The sequence below is a fragment of the Tachysurus vachellii genome, chromosome 22, assembly GCF_030014155.1.
Source record: "Tachysurus vachellii isolate PV-2020 chromosome 22, HZAU_Pvac_v1, whole genome shotgun sequence".
NCBI classification, from domain to species: Eukaryota; Metazoa; Chordata; class Actinopteri; order Siluriformes; family Bagridae; genus Tachysurus; species Tachysurus vachellii.
Window position 1 is genome coordinate 10429550 of NC_083481.1, and position 16887 is coordinate 10446436.

Here is a 16887-nt window from a genome sequence, read left to right on the forward strand (position 1 = left end):
GTCCCATACCTTCTGCCCCAGCTGCTGTACCATTGCCTTGAGCTTGTTCTCAATTTCTGCCAGATTGTCATCTGGGAGGTAAGCTCATGATGGCCTCTTTCAACGTCCTCCATTCATGCACCATGGCTCTCTTCGCCTTCCACCAGTTCAGTGCACCAGACTCTTAAACAAGGTGTTCAGGGTACCCATGAGCGAGCGTGGCACTGGGTAAGGGCCAACTGTCCAGTAAGTTCTCGCACTGTTTGATGAATTTTAGCAAGTCCAATGTTTCCGCAACATCACAGATGGAAAGGAAGACATACAGCAGGCTCTGCACAGAATGAGGAAGCACCAGGCAGGATGTGAGAAGGTCCGTATGGGTTGGCTTAATGTGTAGGCATTACTTGTGATGGAGAAGGCCGGAACACAGGCTGGGGAAATTGAACGGTTGGTATCCAAGACGATGTCCAGAGGGAATATGAGGGTAGCTGGGGTAAAATTATGCAATCTAGTAAGGATGGGTGTATTAGTTTGCCCAACCTTCTTTATTTTCCCAACGAGCATCTCTCCTGAGAAAATGTACAACCGATTCTCAAGCTTTTCCAGTTACTCAAATGGGCCTGTGGTAAAATCCACAGCCTGTTCTACAGTGTGAACTTCAGCAGCCCAATCACTTCCGTAGTGCAATTGATATTTAACAAACAATAAAAAGAGTAATTCTATAATATTACAATAATACTACGTAAAAAAAAAAAATCCCCATATTGGCCATCACTATGTAACAGCTTGTCTCCTTTACCACACAAATCTGCTATGGGTATTTAAACAGTTGATATAACAAAAAACACACCAAAACCACAATTAAATTTCACCCAAATCCCAGTGTATTATACTGTACCAAAGCCCATGCACCAAATATATACAGGAAACACACCCTCACAGTTTCTCTTAATTGCAAATAGTCCTTTTTACCAAATATATACAAATAGTCTTTTGGACCCTCCTCACCCTTACCGCTGTGCAGATCTTGCACAGATCAGAGCAGATCCACGCATCTGCCGGAAAAAAGAAAGTCGGCAGTGAAATTCTCCAGAGCAATGATCCAAGTAACATGGAAAAAGGGGGCTTTCTGCAGAGAGGTCCTTAGTGAAAAGTATCAATAGTCCTCGGCAGCATCTGCTTTTCCTGCAGCATGTGCTCTCTTCTGCCATCTCTCTCCCATTTTATATTTATTTCCATAAACATTTGCACGATTAACCTGTGACTTAACCAGCACAGAGTTCTGGTGGATGCTTCTGATAATATGACCAAGCGCAGATGGCGATAACAAGACAGTGCGATGCGTTTACGCATGTTATTAATTAAAATAATTAAACACACAGCTATAAATGAACTTGACCTTTAGCCTAAAAATAAATGGATATTTAAAAATGCTGTTATTTAAAAAAGCGGAAAAATGCTTATTTAACATTTATGCAAAAAGCTTTCTCCCATGGTAAAGTCTTTATGAGGGAGGGCATTGTGCTTTGTAGTTTCCTGGTGTGATGTTTAATTTTATTTATTTTTTACTTTTGTATTAAATTACATTTGTCTGGTAACAGGAACTAAGCTTTTTGGCAGATGTCCCAAAAAATGTTTATAACTACAAATAAATGTATGTGCAATTGCTTTAATAAATAAAACAACATAATCAATGTCAAATTCTTGTGGTTTAAGACGAAGGTGCCAGTAGTAGTTGTAACACTACACCAAGCCGAATCACACCGCCATGTCAACTATCAGTTAGCTATGCATGTGTGTTTCGCTTCCTATTCCTTTTAGGAAAAATCCTACACCATCACTGAAAACAGGTTAGAGAACACCATTTGTGCTTTACCTTGCAGTAGTTACAGAGGCCAAGAGTATGCTAAATGTATGGAGTACAGAATACATTCATTATAATTCATTTTGGCTGCCCAAGGGGAACATACACTGCTTCATTTGCACTGGTGGCTACCTTGTTAGTCACAGTGTTGATTGCCAATGTCGGAGAGGCACTTCCAGAAATGATGCAGTCCATTCCCAGGGAATCAGACTCCAGACTGTAGGGTGTGGACGCCTGTAGAGAAAAGAAGTTGCCTTTAGCTTTATGTATTGTCAGAACTGAGACTACGAAGACTAACATTAACATTAATTGAATTGAACATGAATTACAGTTAAGGCAAAAGCATGTGTTAATAGATAAATAAAAAAACAAAAGCGATGTGCTCTTATGAATAACAAGTGAGCAACACCTTTATTTAGGGCAAATTTGGAATAAATCTCAGAAGAGATGAAAAGAAAGAGTGGTCTTCATAGTCTGCTTCTGCTAAAAAAGATAAATCCAGTGTTTCCCAAACTGCTTATTATAAGAGGATTGCCTGGCAACAATGCCACTTTTAATTCTTGATAAACATAAATGAGATTTCACGTCAAGTCAAAATGTTTCATGTCAGAAAATTTAAATGATACAGCAGCAATGAAAAAGAAAGTACATATGGATTCACATACAGGCTCAGATAAATGTAAACACAGAACATTTATTGGAAGGAAACTGTGTGTGTGCATAAACATATACACAATACACATACTCACATGGTTTCCTTCCCATTTTGTCCCCAAGGCTGATAGAGGGACTATTTACAGGTTCTTGACAAAAAGAGCGATTGATTATGTGGTCTAAGAGCAGTGAATTGATGAAGCCCAGAGCTTTGCTTTGTTGAACAGTGTAATCTGTCTGTAAAGTCAGGTTAACATTGACAGAACAATCTGAGTGTCCCTCAGTCAGCCTGGCCACTGATTCACAATGGATAGAGGATGCAAGATGCCTCTAAGGTAACATGATCTGTGGACTTTGCTCCAAGGGTGGAAAAACCATGCAATACAGTATGTGCTGCTTATAAATAGAGGAAACAACAATCTCTGGCTGATGACCTTGTCTTAACTGCCATTTCCTTCAATAAAAAAGACTGCAGCCTGCATCTAATGAATGAAATGGATGCATGAGGTGTATTTATTAATAAGCTGGACCTCTACCTACAAAATGAACCCAAGCCATCACAAGAGGAAGTTTATAACAGGCTAATCACAAGCCTCCATTTGATACTGCTTAAATGTTTGATATAAAGAGGGAATCGTTAGAGTGTGTCCTGCTAGTATGCTAATGTAGGACAACAAAAATGAAATAACAGTATTTTCTCAATATCAATGTGCAAATATTAAGCCAGATAACAAAAAAAAAAGCACCAAACTCACACCTACATAAAATGAACTCAAAGGCATTATCAGGCTATAACACTGATAAAACTAATATATAAGTAACACACAAATTAACAAAATTACAGAGTAAGAGCAGAACATTTTTGGAAGAAAGCAAATATTATGAACAATATCTTGCAGATATACTACAAAGGTTTTTTTTTTCCTCTACCACAACATCCCAGAGTTGAAAATACTTCTTTAAGGGGCTTGAATCTAAATATGAGTGAGCAGTATAGGAATTTCCTCACTTTATACATCAGTCATAAAATCACTGAAAAAACACTGACAGGTGAATGGAAATAACATTGATCATCTCATTACAGTAGCACCTACCAGAGTGTGGTATATACAGTATTGTGTACCAACAGTTAGTTGATGATGATGTGATGAAGGCAGAAAATGAGGCAAGGATCTGAGCGAATCTGCCAAGGGCCAAATTGTAATGGCTAGACAACTAGGAAATGTGATGCTTTGAGGACTGTTTTGCTAGGAAACCTTGGGTCCTGGTATTCATCTGGATGTTAATGCAAAACTTGCCACCTACACTAAACACTACTGCAGAGCATGGACACACCTTCATGCCCATGGTATTCCCTAATGGAAGTGGGAACATTCAGCAAGATAATGGGTTTAATAAAAATAATAAAGGTGATTTATTCATAACAGTAAACGTTAGTCATAAGTACAAAAACCAACAAATTATTATAAAAATATTTCTGCTGGTTCAGACTGGTGCTCAGACAGACATTCAGATACAGTTTACCTCTGTGCTATTCTGGATGCCTGCAAGTTGCTGTTCTATGTTTTTAGTATTAATCAGTTTGGCTTTGGCTTATTATGAAGAAAGCTTTAGGCATGCAGCGGTATGACATATTTAATGAATTATGATCCATTACATTCATGGTATTCTCTCCCTCTCTCGCACATACACACTCACCCGTTCTCCAGACCGTGGCCTCTTCTTGGGCCGGGTGGGCAACGTGTCCTCCTTTGGATTTGTATCGATTGCCCAGTACGAACCCTAGAAACAAAAACAAGAATTCTGGTTTTAGCCCCAAACCATGTCAGAGTGCAGCAAGTGCATTCTGAAACAAGTTCCCTTATTCCAAGCTATCGGAATTTTATATAAATAGAAAAAGGAAGGATTTTTTTCTCCAGACCAAGAGGACAATCACAGCAGTTTAACAGAGCTTTCACACACAGACACACACACACACACAGACACACACACACAGACACTTCAGGAATCAGATATTGGATTGTTTTCCACTCAAGAGCTGTCCATCATGTAAAGTTTTTCAGCTCATCAAAGTTTTAGTGAGCTCATTTGTAAGCCCATCATGTCAAGAAGGCATTTATGGAGCTGTATGTGTGGTACATGGAGCATGGTCTTTCTCTCAATCTTCACTCTGTTTTTTCCTCCTGATCTTCTCCTGAGCCTTGGCTGAGACAGGTAAAATACTAAGGCACATCTGAACCCGTTCCTCGGCCTCTGCTTTATTGATTGCTCCAGCTCAGGACCAGACACAGAGATGTTGGGTTTCTGGTCAGGTCTGCTCCCAGATAATCAGGAAGAGAATAGCACACCTCAGTTTGGGGTTGCACATATCCAAACACCCAAGACCCTGACTGAATTATTTATCTGTGCACTCTTCTATTTAATTTATTTTTCAATAGTGCTGCTTATCCGCAAAAGCAAAAGGCAACAACAGCTCAAAAAGAAATATCTTACCCTGAGGCTTGGGTTTTGTTTTTAAATATTTAATATTACATGTGATAAAATCTCAATTGATGGAAGAGGCAAGATCAGGACCTTTAAAATTACTTAAGGGCAACTTTATTAGCTAGATGAATATTGGGATTTTTTTTAGGATTGCAGAATTCTATACAATATAATTCTATACATTATAATATCTACAGCACTTTGTGTGTTAATTCCTATCTTTGAACAAACGTCTGCTTAAGATTGCTAGTCAATTCTCAAAAAGCCTGGACAACAACAATTCAAATATATCTACAATAATCTCAAACAGGAAGTTAAATTCAAATATACACTAAAGTTGATTAAATTAGCAGAACATTAGCAGAACAGTTGCAGTATAACCACAGTAAGCTGTAAAGAATGCCTCACAAGTAGAGAATGTGTGAGAGAATCAGCCATACTTGGAGCACACAGACACTCAGAGTGAATAAAATGGAAGATGCAAAGCAAATGGTTTTAATTAGCTGCAAAATCTTATGTGAAAACCCTTGGGATGTGTTTCAGTATAGATTCAGCAATCTTATGATGTTTCTGAAACTGTTGGGGTTTCTGCTCTTCTGCATTTTGGGCTCCTTTCCACACAAAATCTGTTTATCATGGCTACTGACAAGTTGTTTGTTTGCAGTATTACTTGATAAAGTTTGTAATTTCATCCCACAGATTTATGATTACATCTACATGCAAAAATGACTGAATATGATCAGCACTGTATTACCCCTATATCTAACGCTACAAACGCCACTGAACTGAGAATTTGGATAGGTTTTTTTTTTTGCTCTTTGCACACGCAGTCTTGCACATTTCAGTCAACTGATATTTTGCACAATACAATACCTCATATAACTGCTGCTATAATATTAAATGTTCATTCCAGTATCTCTGCATGTGCACTATACATACAGTATGTACACTGGTCGGCGCTGCTTTTGTGTATTGTCTTTTGTGTATTGTCTTGTAGTGTTTGTCTTGCACTGTCTGCACTTTATGTGGCTAGGACAAAGTTAAGTCCTTAGCTCTGTGCCGTCCTATGTAGCACCATGGTCCTGAAGAAACGTTGTCTCATTTCACCGTAATGCGACAGATATATATGGTTGAAATGACAATAAAAGCTTCTTGGCATGACACCAGGCCATACATATGAATCCTCATGTGTGTCATTTTTTGTTATATGGCCAGAGGTTATATAACAAAAAATGACAAAATTTTAATTTATTTTTAAAAACATAACCATATATGTGTGCGTGTGACTGTTAGGAATAAACATTCACAATAATAACATGTATAAATTTATAATAAATGATTGACAGTTTTTATACAGTAAGCCAAATGAGGTATAATAATAATAAATTTAGGTGCTACTACTATTATTATTATTATTATTATTATTATTATTATTATTATTATAATTATAATAAATCTTACAAGGAAGCAAGTTGACAAGACAAATTTAAAGCAAAATGGTTCAGAGATAAAATGTCAGTCATCTAGCCTGCTTCAATATGGTACAGCTCGTGACAGATATCGCTCATCCTGAACAACCATGTTTTGAAAAGAGGACAAATACGATTCTATCTGTGCAAATTATGTTTATGGATTAACTGCAGAATTATAGCAGCCGCTCACAGCCTGCATGAATATTGTGCAGTGCATCATCTTCTCTGCCATCTCTTTGAAAGTCATGCTTCTATTACTATCTCAAGCAAGCAGCAGGCTCCATATTCCTATCACATTACAATATTGATGGAACATATCAGGAAGGCCCTGGATGGCTTTGAAGTTTTTCTTCAGGGGTAAAGCGAGAGGCAAATTCCAAATTGAACATTTGAGATGCAAGCTTGTTGGCTGTACGTTTGCCGTTGAATCCATACAGCAATAGATTATTTTGTATTTAGTGAAGCAGCTCACAGGAGTGTCAATATCAGAGGATTACAGGAAAACAGAAAATTAACATTCAAGCCTCATCTTCGGACATGCCTCAGTACCACACTAAGCCTCGCTGTCTGGTCCGAAGGAGTTTGTGATCTCTGGATGCGAACAGGATGCAGGAAAAGGCTGATTTAAATATGTATTTGAGTTTTGGTTTAAACAGCGATTCCACAACAATCTTACTAACACCTGCAATAACGTGTCTACTTGCCTACCTCTGCCTTGGTTCCCACAGCAGTGAAAAAGCTACAGCTAAAGTAGAATTTACAGCATTTTCTTTGTCACTGTATGTGTACCAGTTGATGCTCATGTAGTTATACAAGACGGTGCTCGCTGTGAGCACAAGCCGTGTTTGTTGGCTGCAGAACTTCTCTTAATCTTCCAAAAGGGACCAAGATAAAATGCAGTCTGCTTGACCATTTCAGAGCTTTTCTACATCACTGCAAACATCACACTTCTAACAATCATTTATTGTCTGACTGAATCTGCAGTCTACATTGACTGGGAAAAACACCAAATGAAGATATACACTTAAAATGGACAATATTATAACAAAGCACCATAAAAATTTCATTTACACTGAAAAGTGTAAAAGCCAGAAACAACAACAAAAAAAAAAAAACACAAAATGAATAATGATGCAAGAGATAGCTTACCTTTCCTGGGTCATCTTTGGACCGAGGCACTTTGAGAAAACACTTGTTCAATGAAAGATTGTGCCGTATAGAATTCTGTAGAAGAAAGAAAAAAAAAATAATAAGGCCAGGGTTTTATTCTATATAGCATCATAATAAGACACATAAAAGTGCATAGAACAATATTATAAATAAATTGCAAATATACCTTCAGAAACAACTGCACCTAACAATAAAATTACTACTAATTTACTCAAGAACTTTCAATATCGTACATTACAGATAACATTCAACAATATCAATGCTGTCAACAATGCTGCTACCAAAACCCTTAGAGAGAATCTTTCATGTAAAAAAAAGGTAAACGTCAAACTACCGAATGCAGACAACAGTACAACAAAGCATCAACTCTCTACATACATCTGAAATTACTTTTAAACAAACGAATTATTGCTAAATTGGTTTAGATGTATGAACAGAACGCAGTTGGCAGACAAATAAACCTGCTGTGGGGAAACAAACGCAATACGTAACATGTGAACACAGTTATGATAGTCTATATATACACACACATCCTATAATTTACTGAAAGCTCCAGCAATAACAAATTAGCATCTACAACTGCCAAAATGGACACACTTCATACTTGCTTCATGCTTCAGACCTTCTTTGTGCAGGAAGGCAAGCCAAGGTTAAATGATCAGTTCTAAGAAGACTCACAAAGATCAGTTCTATTTAAAAAATGTATTTAATGAGGAGAGAACACGTTGAAGAATAGTTACCATAACAAAGCTCAAAGGACCCAGACAAAAAAAAAAAGTATGAAAAACAGTTTAGATTGTAAAGTGTGCTCTCATTATATAAAACACAACAAGGCGCTTTAGTTCAGAAGGCATGTTAAAATCTCTCTGTAACTCTAGATGCCTTATTGAATGCTATGTCATCCACTACCAATTACGAAGTTCCTAATCACTGCAGTTCGTGGTAATGACAGTGCTATATTTCAAACATTTTTGCGGACGCAACACATTGCAATGTTTCGATCCACCACTCACTCTCCATCAGATTTATAACTTAGCATAAACACAAGTTCTTCCAAAAAACAGAACTTTGTCCTCCTTGCTAATGAATGTAGACACATTTTAGAATTGTGTTTCTTTTTTCAGAAAAGGTAGTGAGGGTTCTTTTTATTATTTTGAAATTTAAATGAAATTTATTTTCAAAAATTTAAAGTGAAATCCTAATGCAACAGCATACAAAGACATTTTATGCAATTATATTCTAACTAGCGATGATCCACTATCTGGTGTCTAAAGTCTTTTGTCCATATAGTGTAAGCATGCAAAGATGACTGGGAAAAGCTTACTCAAAGCAACTAGTTTTGACATTTTGTCTTGGTTTCAGAAAATCATTACATTTGGTATTCATCATATCATTAGAGTTGATGGATAAACAATTATCGCTAAGTTTTTGATTTTTTTTTTATCCATGCAGAACTGGATCTTTGAGGATGTCATGACAAAATATATAATTCAAAGAATACATTTTGCCTTTGCATCTGTAGGTATGCTTTCAGACTTTGTAAGGCAGCAGTAGATTAGTGGTGTGTGGGTAATAAACAAACATACAGCATACAGTAGCAGGATGGATGCTCACTGCATAGTCAGCCCTGTGATGTGAGCAAAGGACTTTTTTCCCAGGGTAGTTCCAAGCCCGGTTATTTGAAACCTGTACCGATGGTTTCATTAATCAATATCATGGAAACTAATTGTTACTTTAACTGCTCAGGCAACGCTAGCAGAGTGCATGCACTCTAAAGAATCATGAAAGCAATTTTTCCTCCAAAAACAGGAAATTATTAATGCCCAGGCCTCACGACAGGGTTCCAGACGAGCGAGAAAATGTTCAGAGCCGAGGACAGTGCAAAAGCTCAAAGGTTCTGCATTAACTAATTCGGACACTGTGCTCTGCAGGGGTGGTGGTGGTGGGGTAGACTAGTCAGTCTCAGACAGAGTAGCATCTATCTGTGCTGCACAGTGGGGAGTAACCTCTCTGTCACTCCTCACAGCAGTGGAGCCATCCTCCACCACAGTGTGCCTATTGGCAGATAACACTCCCACCTGTGGAGGACACTGGGCCAATCCGAGCGTTTCAGTCCAGGTGTCGAATCGACCCATGTGAGGCAAAAGGACAGGTTAGGTCACTCAGCCCAGGGAACCAAAGCCATCCCACCGCCTACACCAAATTCAGCCTGACATTCTTACCCTGCAAAACAGAAAATGACCTAGACCTCCATCATTACAGATTATTCAAGAGGTTACAAAATGTTCAGAGGTAAGGCAGGCCTTCTAATAACCTTATTGAAGCAAACATAACAGTATCATAATGCTAGGCTTTGAAAATGCCATTTTTCACTGTAAACAAATCTAGAGCTGTGTGTGGATCTGGGAAAGGCAATGCAAATTACTCTGTGATAAAGAACAGACTTTAGCACGACGAGCATACAAGTGACAGATACAACACACTGTACTCAAACTAAAAGAACTTTGTCAAATCAACACGCTGTGTGAACTATTATGTAGAATGTGTATAAAGAAATATGGTGGATCAGTACAATAATCTTAAAGCTCTGCTTAAGTATAGGCCACTGTATAATGCCCATAGGTTCAGGAAACAGTCATGTTGCACAGGGTAGAAGCTGCCCCTCCTGAAACATGTCTTGCCACCCCAACTCTGACATATCCCGAATTTATGTTCACTACTCCCATGTATCCTGTACAAAAGGCATTCTTTGAGCCTATGGTTTTCCCCACTTCCCCACTCTTTCTTCTTTTAATGACAAAATGATAAAAACTAACAAATGTAAGAGATTTTATAAAAAAAAAAAATAAAAAATATGCGTTTCAGAAATATCTTCAGACACCACAGGAAGTGCTCTTTACTATTCTATTCCTATATCCTGCCAAAACCAAAACACAAGTAAGTACGCAGCCAAGGTTTAAATGCAGAACAATAATATATAACAATGTTTAAAAGGACTTTTGTGCAAAGTCAGAGCAGTGAAGCCTCTTGGAACTCATAGCACTTATCTTCATGTGACCTACAAGTCAAGCACAATGTGTGTCACCATGTTCCCAAAGTTTTCAAGTGTAATAAAACAAAGTGCAGCAAACTTGTCTACATGGTGTAATTTGTGATTTTATACAGAAAACGTTTTAACTGTGTGAACGTTAATTACTACAGATATTGTCTGACAACTTTACTTAACAGACACCACTAAGACATCATTAATCATATTTAACTTGTGCTGATTAACTTATTTTTGCCTGGACAAAGCCTTTACCTAAACCCCACTGAACACCTTTAGGATAAACAGAAACTTATATTGTATGCCAGGCCTTTACACCCTGAAGACAGACATCCATATAAATGTCCATGGTTTTGAAATGGAATGTTAAACTATCATACAGTTATATGTGATATGTATATGTGATAGTCAGGTGTACACATAGTTTTGGTTCTACATAACAGCTTTACTCACAGTTGTTCAGGGAGAACCAGTCAGTAAACTCATGTTAAATGCAGCAACAGTCATGTGGTACCTGTGTACGTGTGCTACCATATTTATTGAACTCGTAGCAAGAATGGTGCACAAACACGGCACAGACACAAGCACATGTTGAGAGTCAGCAGACCCTAAAATTTATGTTGATAGTTATAGATGATATAGCATATTATTCTTAGTTAATTGCAAAAAAATGTGGGTTATCTCTGCACTATATAGGGCTTATATAAGTGACTTAGGAATCTCTTAATGTCAAGAGTACTTGTGGGCTGTTAGCTTCAGAGACAAGTGTCAAATTTACTGACGGCACAAAATCATGGTTAAAGCAATGCATAAGACAAATACAATAAAACTGATTTTATTTGAGCTCAATATTATAAGTGGGTTCTTATATGATCTCTATCTATATCAGGGGTCACCAACGCGGTGCCCGCGGGCACCTGGTCGCCCACAAGGAGCACTTAAGGCGCCCTTAAGGTGCTGTAGTTTTTGAATAAAAAATGCTTGCATTAATGTAGATTTTAAAATGACTATATTTAATTTAATTTTATTTAATTAAAAAAAATGTAAACAAAAATGTTATGTATATAACGAACTCTGGCCTTTTCTGAAGTCAAATGTCAATATTGCGCGCACGTCACGTCCGACTCCTGACACAAGGAAGCGGTGCAGCAACAATGAGGAGTAAGTTGTGATTTACCCCCAAAAACATGGCAGAAAAGCGACAGAAAACATACAATTTTCACGGTGTTTGGGAGGAAGAGTTCTTTTTTACGCCAGTCAAAGAAAAGTGTGTGTGTCTCATTTGCGGGACGACTGTTGCGACGGCAAAGCGGCACAATGTGGCAAGACATTTCAGTACGTGTCACAAAAGTTTCAATGCTAACTACCCACCCGGCGGCACATTAAGGACAGAAAAAGACATTAAAAATCCTTTCATGCAAGTGGACATGACATGCACTGCTGAGCAACTAAGTGCTCTGTTCAACTTGGATGCTAGACAGGTAAAGATCCTAACTTTGCAAAATGACCTTCACCTCAAAGCCCATCAGTCTGCATCAAACTTTTGGTGCCTTGTGGACACAGAAAAGTACAGTGGTGTATGCACAGCAGCTATGAAATTTGCATGCCTTTTTGGTTCAACCTATCTCTGTGAATCAGCCTTTTCTAACATGAACTTTATCAAGAACAAACACAGAACACGCCTTACTGATGAACATTTACAAGACTCACTCAGACTTGCAGTGTCAAATTATTCACCAGATTACAGTACACTTGTGTGCAGAATGCAGTGCCAGGCTTCCCACTAACAGACATTTACAGACAAAGAAGAGATAACGTGTTCAATGAAAACACCATAACATTAAACTAAAAATGGTGCACAGAAATGTGAAAAATTGTTCAAAAAAGACTAGATAACTTGATTTCCTTGACATTACTTCCTGACTTTCAAATGTTGGAACAGATAAACATAAATAAATGTTGCATGTTTAAATATTCCTACCGTCATCGTTGTATAAATCATTGTTAATAATTGTGGGGAATAATTAACATTGACATGTGAGCAGTCTCTTCACCATATTATTATTATCATTAAAAAGTGATCTGTGCAATTTTGCTATTGAGGAAGTTTGTATCAAACAGGTAGCCCTTCGTACTACTCAGTTCCCTTGAAGTAGCCCTCAGTCTTAAAAAGGTTGGTGACCCCTGATCTATATTCTTCTTATAATTTTATTGTACACACTAAGATCTGCCACAATTAAAAAAATAATAAACCCTTTATGCATCACCACCCACCCCTTCCAGCTGTACTCTTAGAAGTTTAGCAGCCATAATATTACACCAACCTGCCTTACATTTATGTAGGTCCACTTTGGGCTGACAAACCAGCTCAGACCAATCAAGGCATGGATTCCACAAGACCTCTGAAGGTGTGCTGTGGTATCTGACACCAAGACGTTAGAAACAGACGCTTTAGGTCCTGAAAGTTGTGAGATGTTGCCTGTTCTTTGTCCAGCACATTGCGCTCAATCAGATCAGTGATCTGAAATCTTTGTCAATCCACAGTATTATGCTGAAAGTGGCCACGATCTTCAGGGAATACCATCACCATGAAGGGGTATATTTGCTCTACAATAATGATTAGGTAGGTATTATGAGCCAATAATTTTGTGCCTTGCTAAATAATGTCTTACAATATATAAGATGTATGACGCAATGCTTCTACCAGGTTTGTATTATCTCTATTTAATATGAGCACACTGCATTCAAAATCTAATTCTTCATATGCTCAAACTACTAATAGACTAGAAATATCTAGAAATTAGAAACTAGAAATATATATATTTATAATAAGGCTATAAAGGTTCTACACAATCCGATATCTATAGTTTAACTGAAAGTAAAAAGAGGCCAATGCATCAGCAACAGCTCAAATTCTCTAGTTCGGACAAATTGTTTCTACTGGTTAAGGAATTTAGCGCATTGCCAGTTTCTGTTTGTGATGGGTTGGAATATTCTAAGCTTAGTTTTCATATGGGTGGTGGATGGGAAAGTCCAATAGTGACATGTCATCTTCCGACCTTAAAAACACCAAAAGGTGGTCTCTCCTAAAGCAACCTGAATACACATGGCCTGAAAGTAATGGTGTTTAAGTGGAGTTCAGCAGATGGAGTGAGAATAATCCATTTAAAGAGCATAGAGAATTCATCACCCTTAGCCTTTGATAAGATGTTTTTTACTAACTGCAAGAGAGTTTAGCAATGATAAGGAGCCCAGATGTATAAGTTCCCTGTAGGTGTAGTTGGAAAGTTGCTCGCTACCTGCATGCAAAGGTTCCTGCCCTCTCATCTGAACAAGTAGAAATACAGACTGAACTCATTTCCATGGTAATCACCCACGAATCCTCTGCCTACAAAAAAGCTGAGCAAAACCAGATTACACGTTACACCTAGAAGACTGACAAAAGGCAAAAGTGAGATATGTTAATGTATGTGTTGTAATAAACATACACCTGTTTAGTATAGGATTCTATACTACTTTAAACGTCAAATGACAGACATGGTGACGGATGCAACATCCCAGAAACACTGGACATAAGACAGGACTACATTCGGTAACTATATTATTGGAGAGTATTAAATACAAGCAATTCAATTCAATTCAATTGAAAAGCCCCTCCTTCTACAAGAACCGTTTTTGAAGACGAAAGAAAACTGAAGGCAGACACGGGGAGAACCCTGCATCAACAGCAGCTGAAAAAAGTTATTTTATTTTTCTAATAAAAGATGCATATCGTTGCTGTCGGGCGGAAACCTCGCATGTCCAAATTTGGTCACATATCGATTGTTCAGTCCCCACATAGGTCTGTTATTTTTACAAGTTATTAACCAATCAAGCCTTGAAAATAGCTTAAGCGCAAATCTCATAACTCCATTGGACACTTCAACTGTCCACCTCTTCCTCACTCCGCGGGAGAGATTCGCGGCATATTTCTCCTTAATAAGAGTCGCAACGAATCAACACGTCTTCTGAGGTAAATGTCTTCAAAACACTGGGCTCAAAGAAAAAAAAATCTTGACCCCCGCAAGTTCTGGTGCTCGTCTGAGGACAGGAATTTAGCACAAGACGCAACGCGGACTAAACCCTGTGCACTGCAGATAAGGTACAGCGTTTTTTTAATTTCCTGAAAAATAACAGTTTTGGAGATATGAGGATTCCGCCCGACAGCGACGATATGTTCATAGCGAAAATTCTGGTCTCTTAGGACCACAGCACATAACAGCTTTTGATATCCTCTGTTTATTACGGTTGTTGATTTGTTACAGTTGGCACATTGGCCTCATTTATTTATTTAATAAAACATCCTTTTAAAAAAATCAATCAATCCATGGATGATGATAGTAGGTTTATGTATATTTGTTTGTGTATTTGTGTGTATGCAATCACTGTCAATAATACACTAAAACGTCCACTCTATTTCAAACTGGCCAAAACTCGGAAAAAATGTGTTACTGAAAACATGCTTCACTTTACAGAAATCACTTTTCCCTGGAAAAAAACTGTGTATACACACAAAGGGTTTTAATGTAACTAGCCGCTTCTTTTCTTCATATTCTAGGAAAGAGATCACATACATTAATTAATAAAGAAGACTGAATTCAGCTGTTTGCATACTTTGCAGTAAGTGCATAAAGGTCAGTAGGTCTGTGTGTGTGGTCTCTCTATGCTTCAAGAAGCTGCAAAAGAGCTGCCAATACTGCAAATAAAAAAAACTTAGACTTAAATCTTAGACAGATGGGAATAATAATCCCACAAAAGCATCTAAATGTATGCCAATAGATGAGAAGATTCTATTCTCACAGCATAAACATATAGGGGTTTAACTGCAAATTAACTGATAGTTAACTGCAATCTAAAGAAAAGTTTTTAAAAAAATAAAGGAAAAGGTTTATTTATTTATTTTAGAAAATTAACAGTCATCTTTACTATATGACCAAAAGTATGTGGATTTCTGAGCATTATACCTATATGAAAACTGTGGCCACAATGTTGGAAGAACACACATACAGATTACAATTTCCCTTCAGTGGAACCAATGCCCCTTTTCCACCAAGGCAGTTTGAGTGCTGGTTCGGAGCCAGAGCCTAATTTAGAACCAGTTTTTTCTTTTTCGACAGCCAAAGCACGGGCTGTGGGCGGGGCTACCGTTAGCGCATTTGATAATGTACCTTAAGTATACTAATGCTTAATACACTTTTACTTTACCGCGATATGATACATTATCAGCACACATGATAGTAAGTAGCTACATGCTAAGGCCAACTTTTTTCTGATAAAATGATAAAATAATGTTATGTACTTTCTCGATTACAACCTCCGTTTATAAAGATTATATGGAGCTGCACGTACACGTTGGATTTGCCGTGTTTGGATGCCAATGTAGGTTCACAAAGCCATGAGCATTAACAGTAAAGCAACATCCGCCATTGTTGATGTGTTTGTGTTTGCCGCGCTAACGTTACTGGGACACGTGACACGTATACAGTGACGTCAGACTCAGCTCTGTGACGGCTTTCTAACCGGTGGAAAGACAAACCGGTTCTTAGAAGGTTCACCAGTGGAACCTTTTGGTGGAAAAGGGGCACAAAAGACCTGAACCAGTTCCAGCATGACAAAGTCCCTGTACAGAAAGCCAGGTCCCTAAAACATAGTTTGCAAAAACTGGTGTTGGAGAACTGCAGTGTCCCCTACACAGAAAACTTCATTCATTCATTCAAGGCCTTTGGGACGAACCGAAACACTGACTACACCCCAGGCCTCCTCGACTCAAACATGAGTGCCTGACCTCATTCATTCCCACAGCCACACCAAAATCTAGCAGGAAGCCTTCCCGGATGAGTGGAGGTTATTATGTAAACTTTTTTTTTTGTTCTGACTGCTACAACATGAACAAACAGATAACGATTTGTCAACAAAAGTAAGTATTAAACATAAGTTTAGGCCTGACTAAACTATTTTTGCTTTATACAAGTAAAATAAAGCATGAATTAGTGTTTAAATTCCAGATGTGGTTCTGGCATGCAGAAAACCATGAGGAGATAAATGTCTAGCACAAAGGTTTTATATACCTCTCCTGTGCTCTCTTGTTACTATGCACAATCTTGATAAAAACTGGATAAACCTTTGTTAAAAACACTGATCTAGATTAAATAATGGAGATAGATCGAGATAATCAAAGA

The 16887-nt window shown here is 37.9% G+C and overlaps 1 protein-coding gene across 2 annotated transcripts in view; it reads right to left on the reverse strand.

The window, feature by feature from the left end:
• The window catches only part of foxj3 (forkhead box J3), an 85256-nt gene that overhangs the window by 20886 nt on the left and 47483 nt on the right, over positions 1–16887 (reverse strand). For both annotated transcript variants that reach the window (XM_060857722.1, XM_060857721.1), the window contains exons 3-5: positions 7603–7677; positions 4196–4279; positions 1976–2077 (exon numbers count right to left, since the gene is read on the reverse strand). In XM_060857722.1, coding sequence (XP_060713705.1) covers positions 1976–2077; positions 4196–4279; positions 7603–7677 — 261 coding nt within the window. The remainder of the gene's footprint in view (positions 1–1975; positions 2078–4195; positions 4280–7602; positions 7678–16887) is intronic.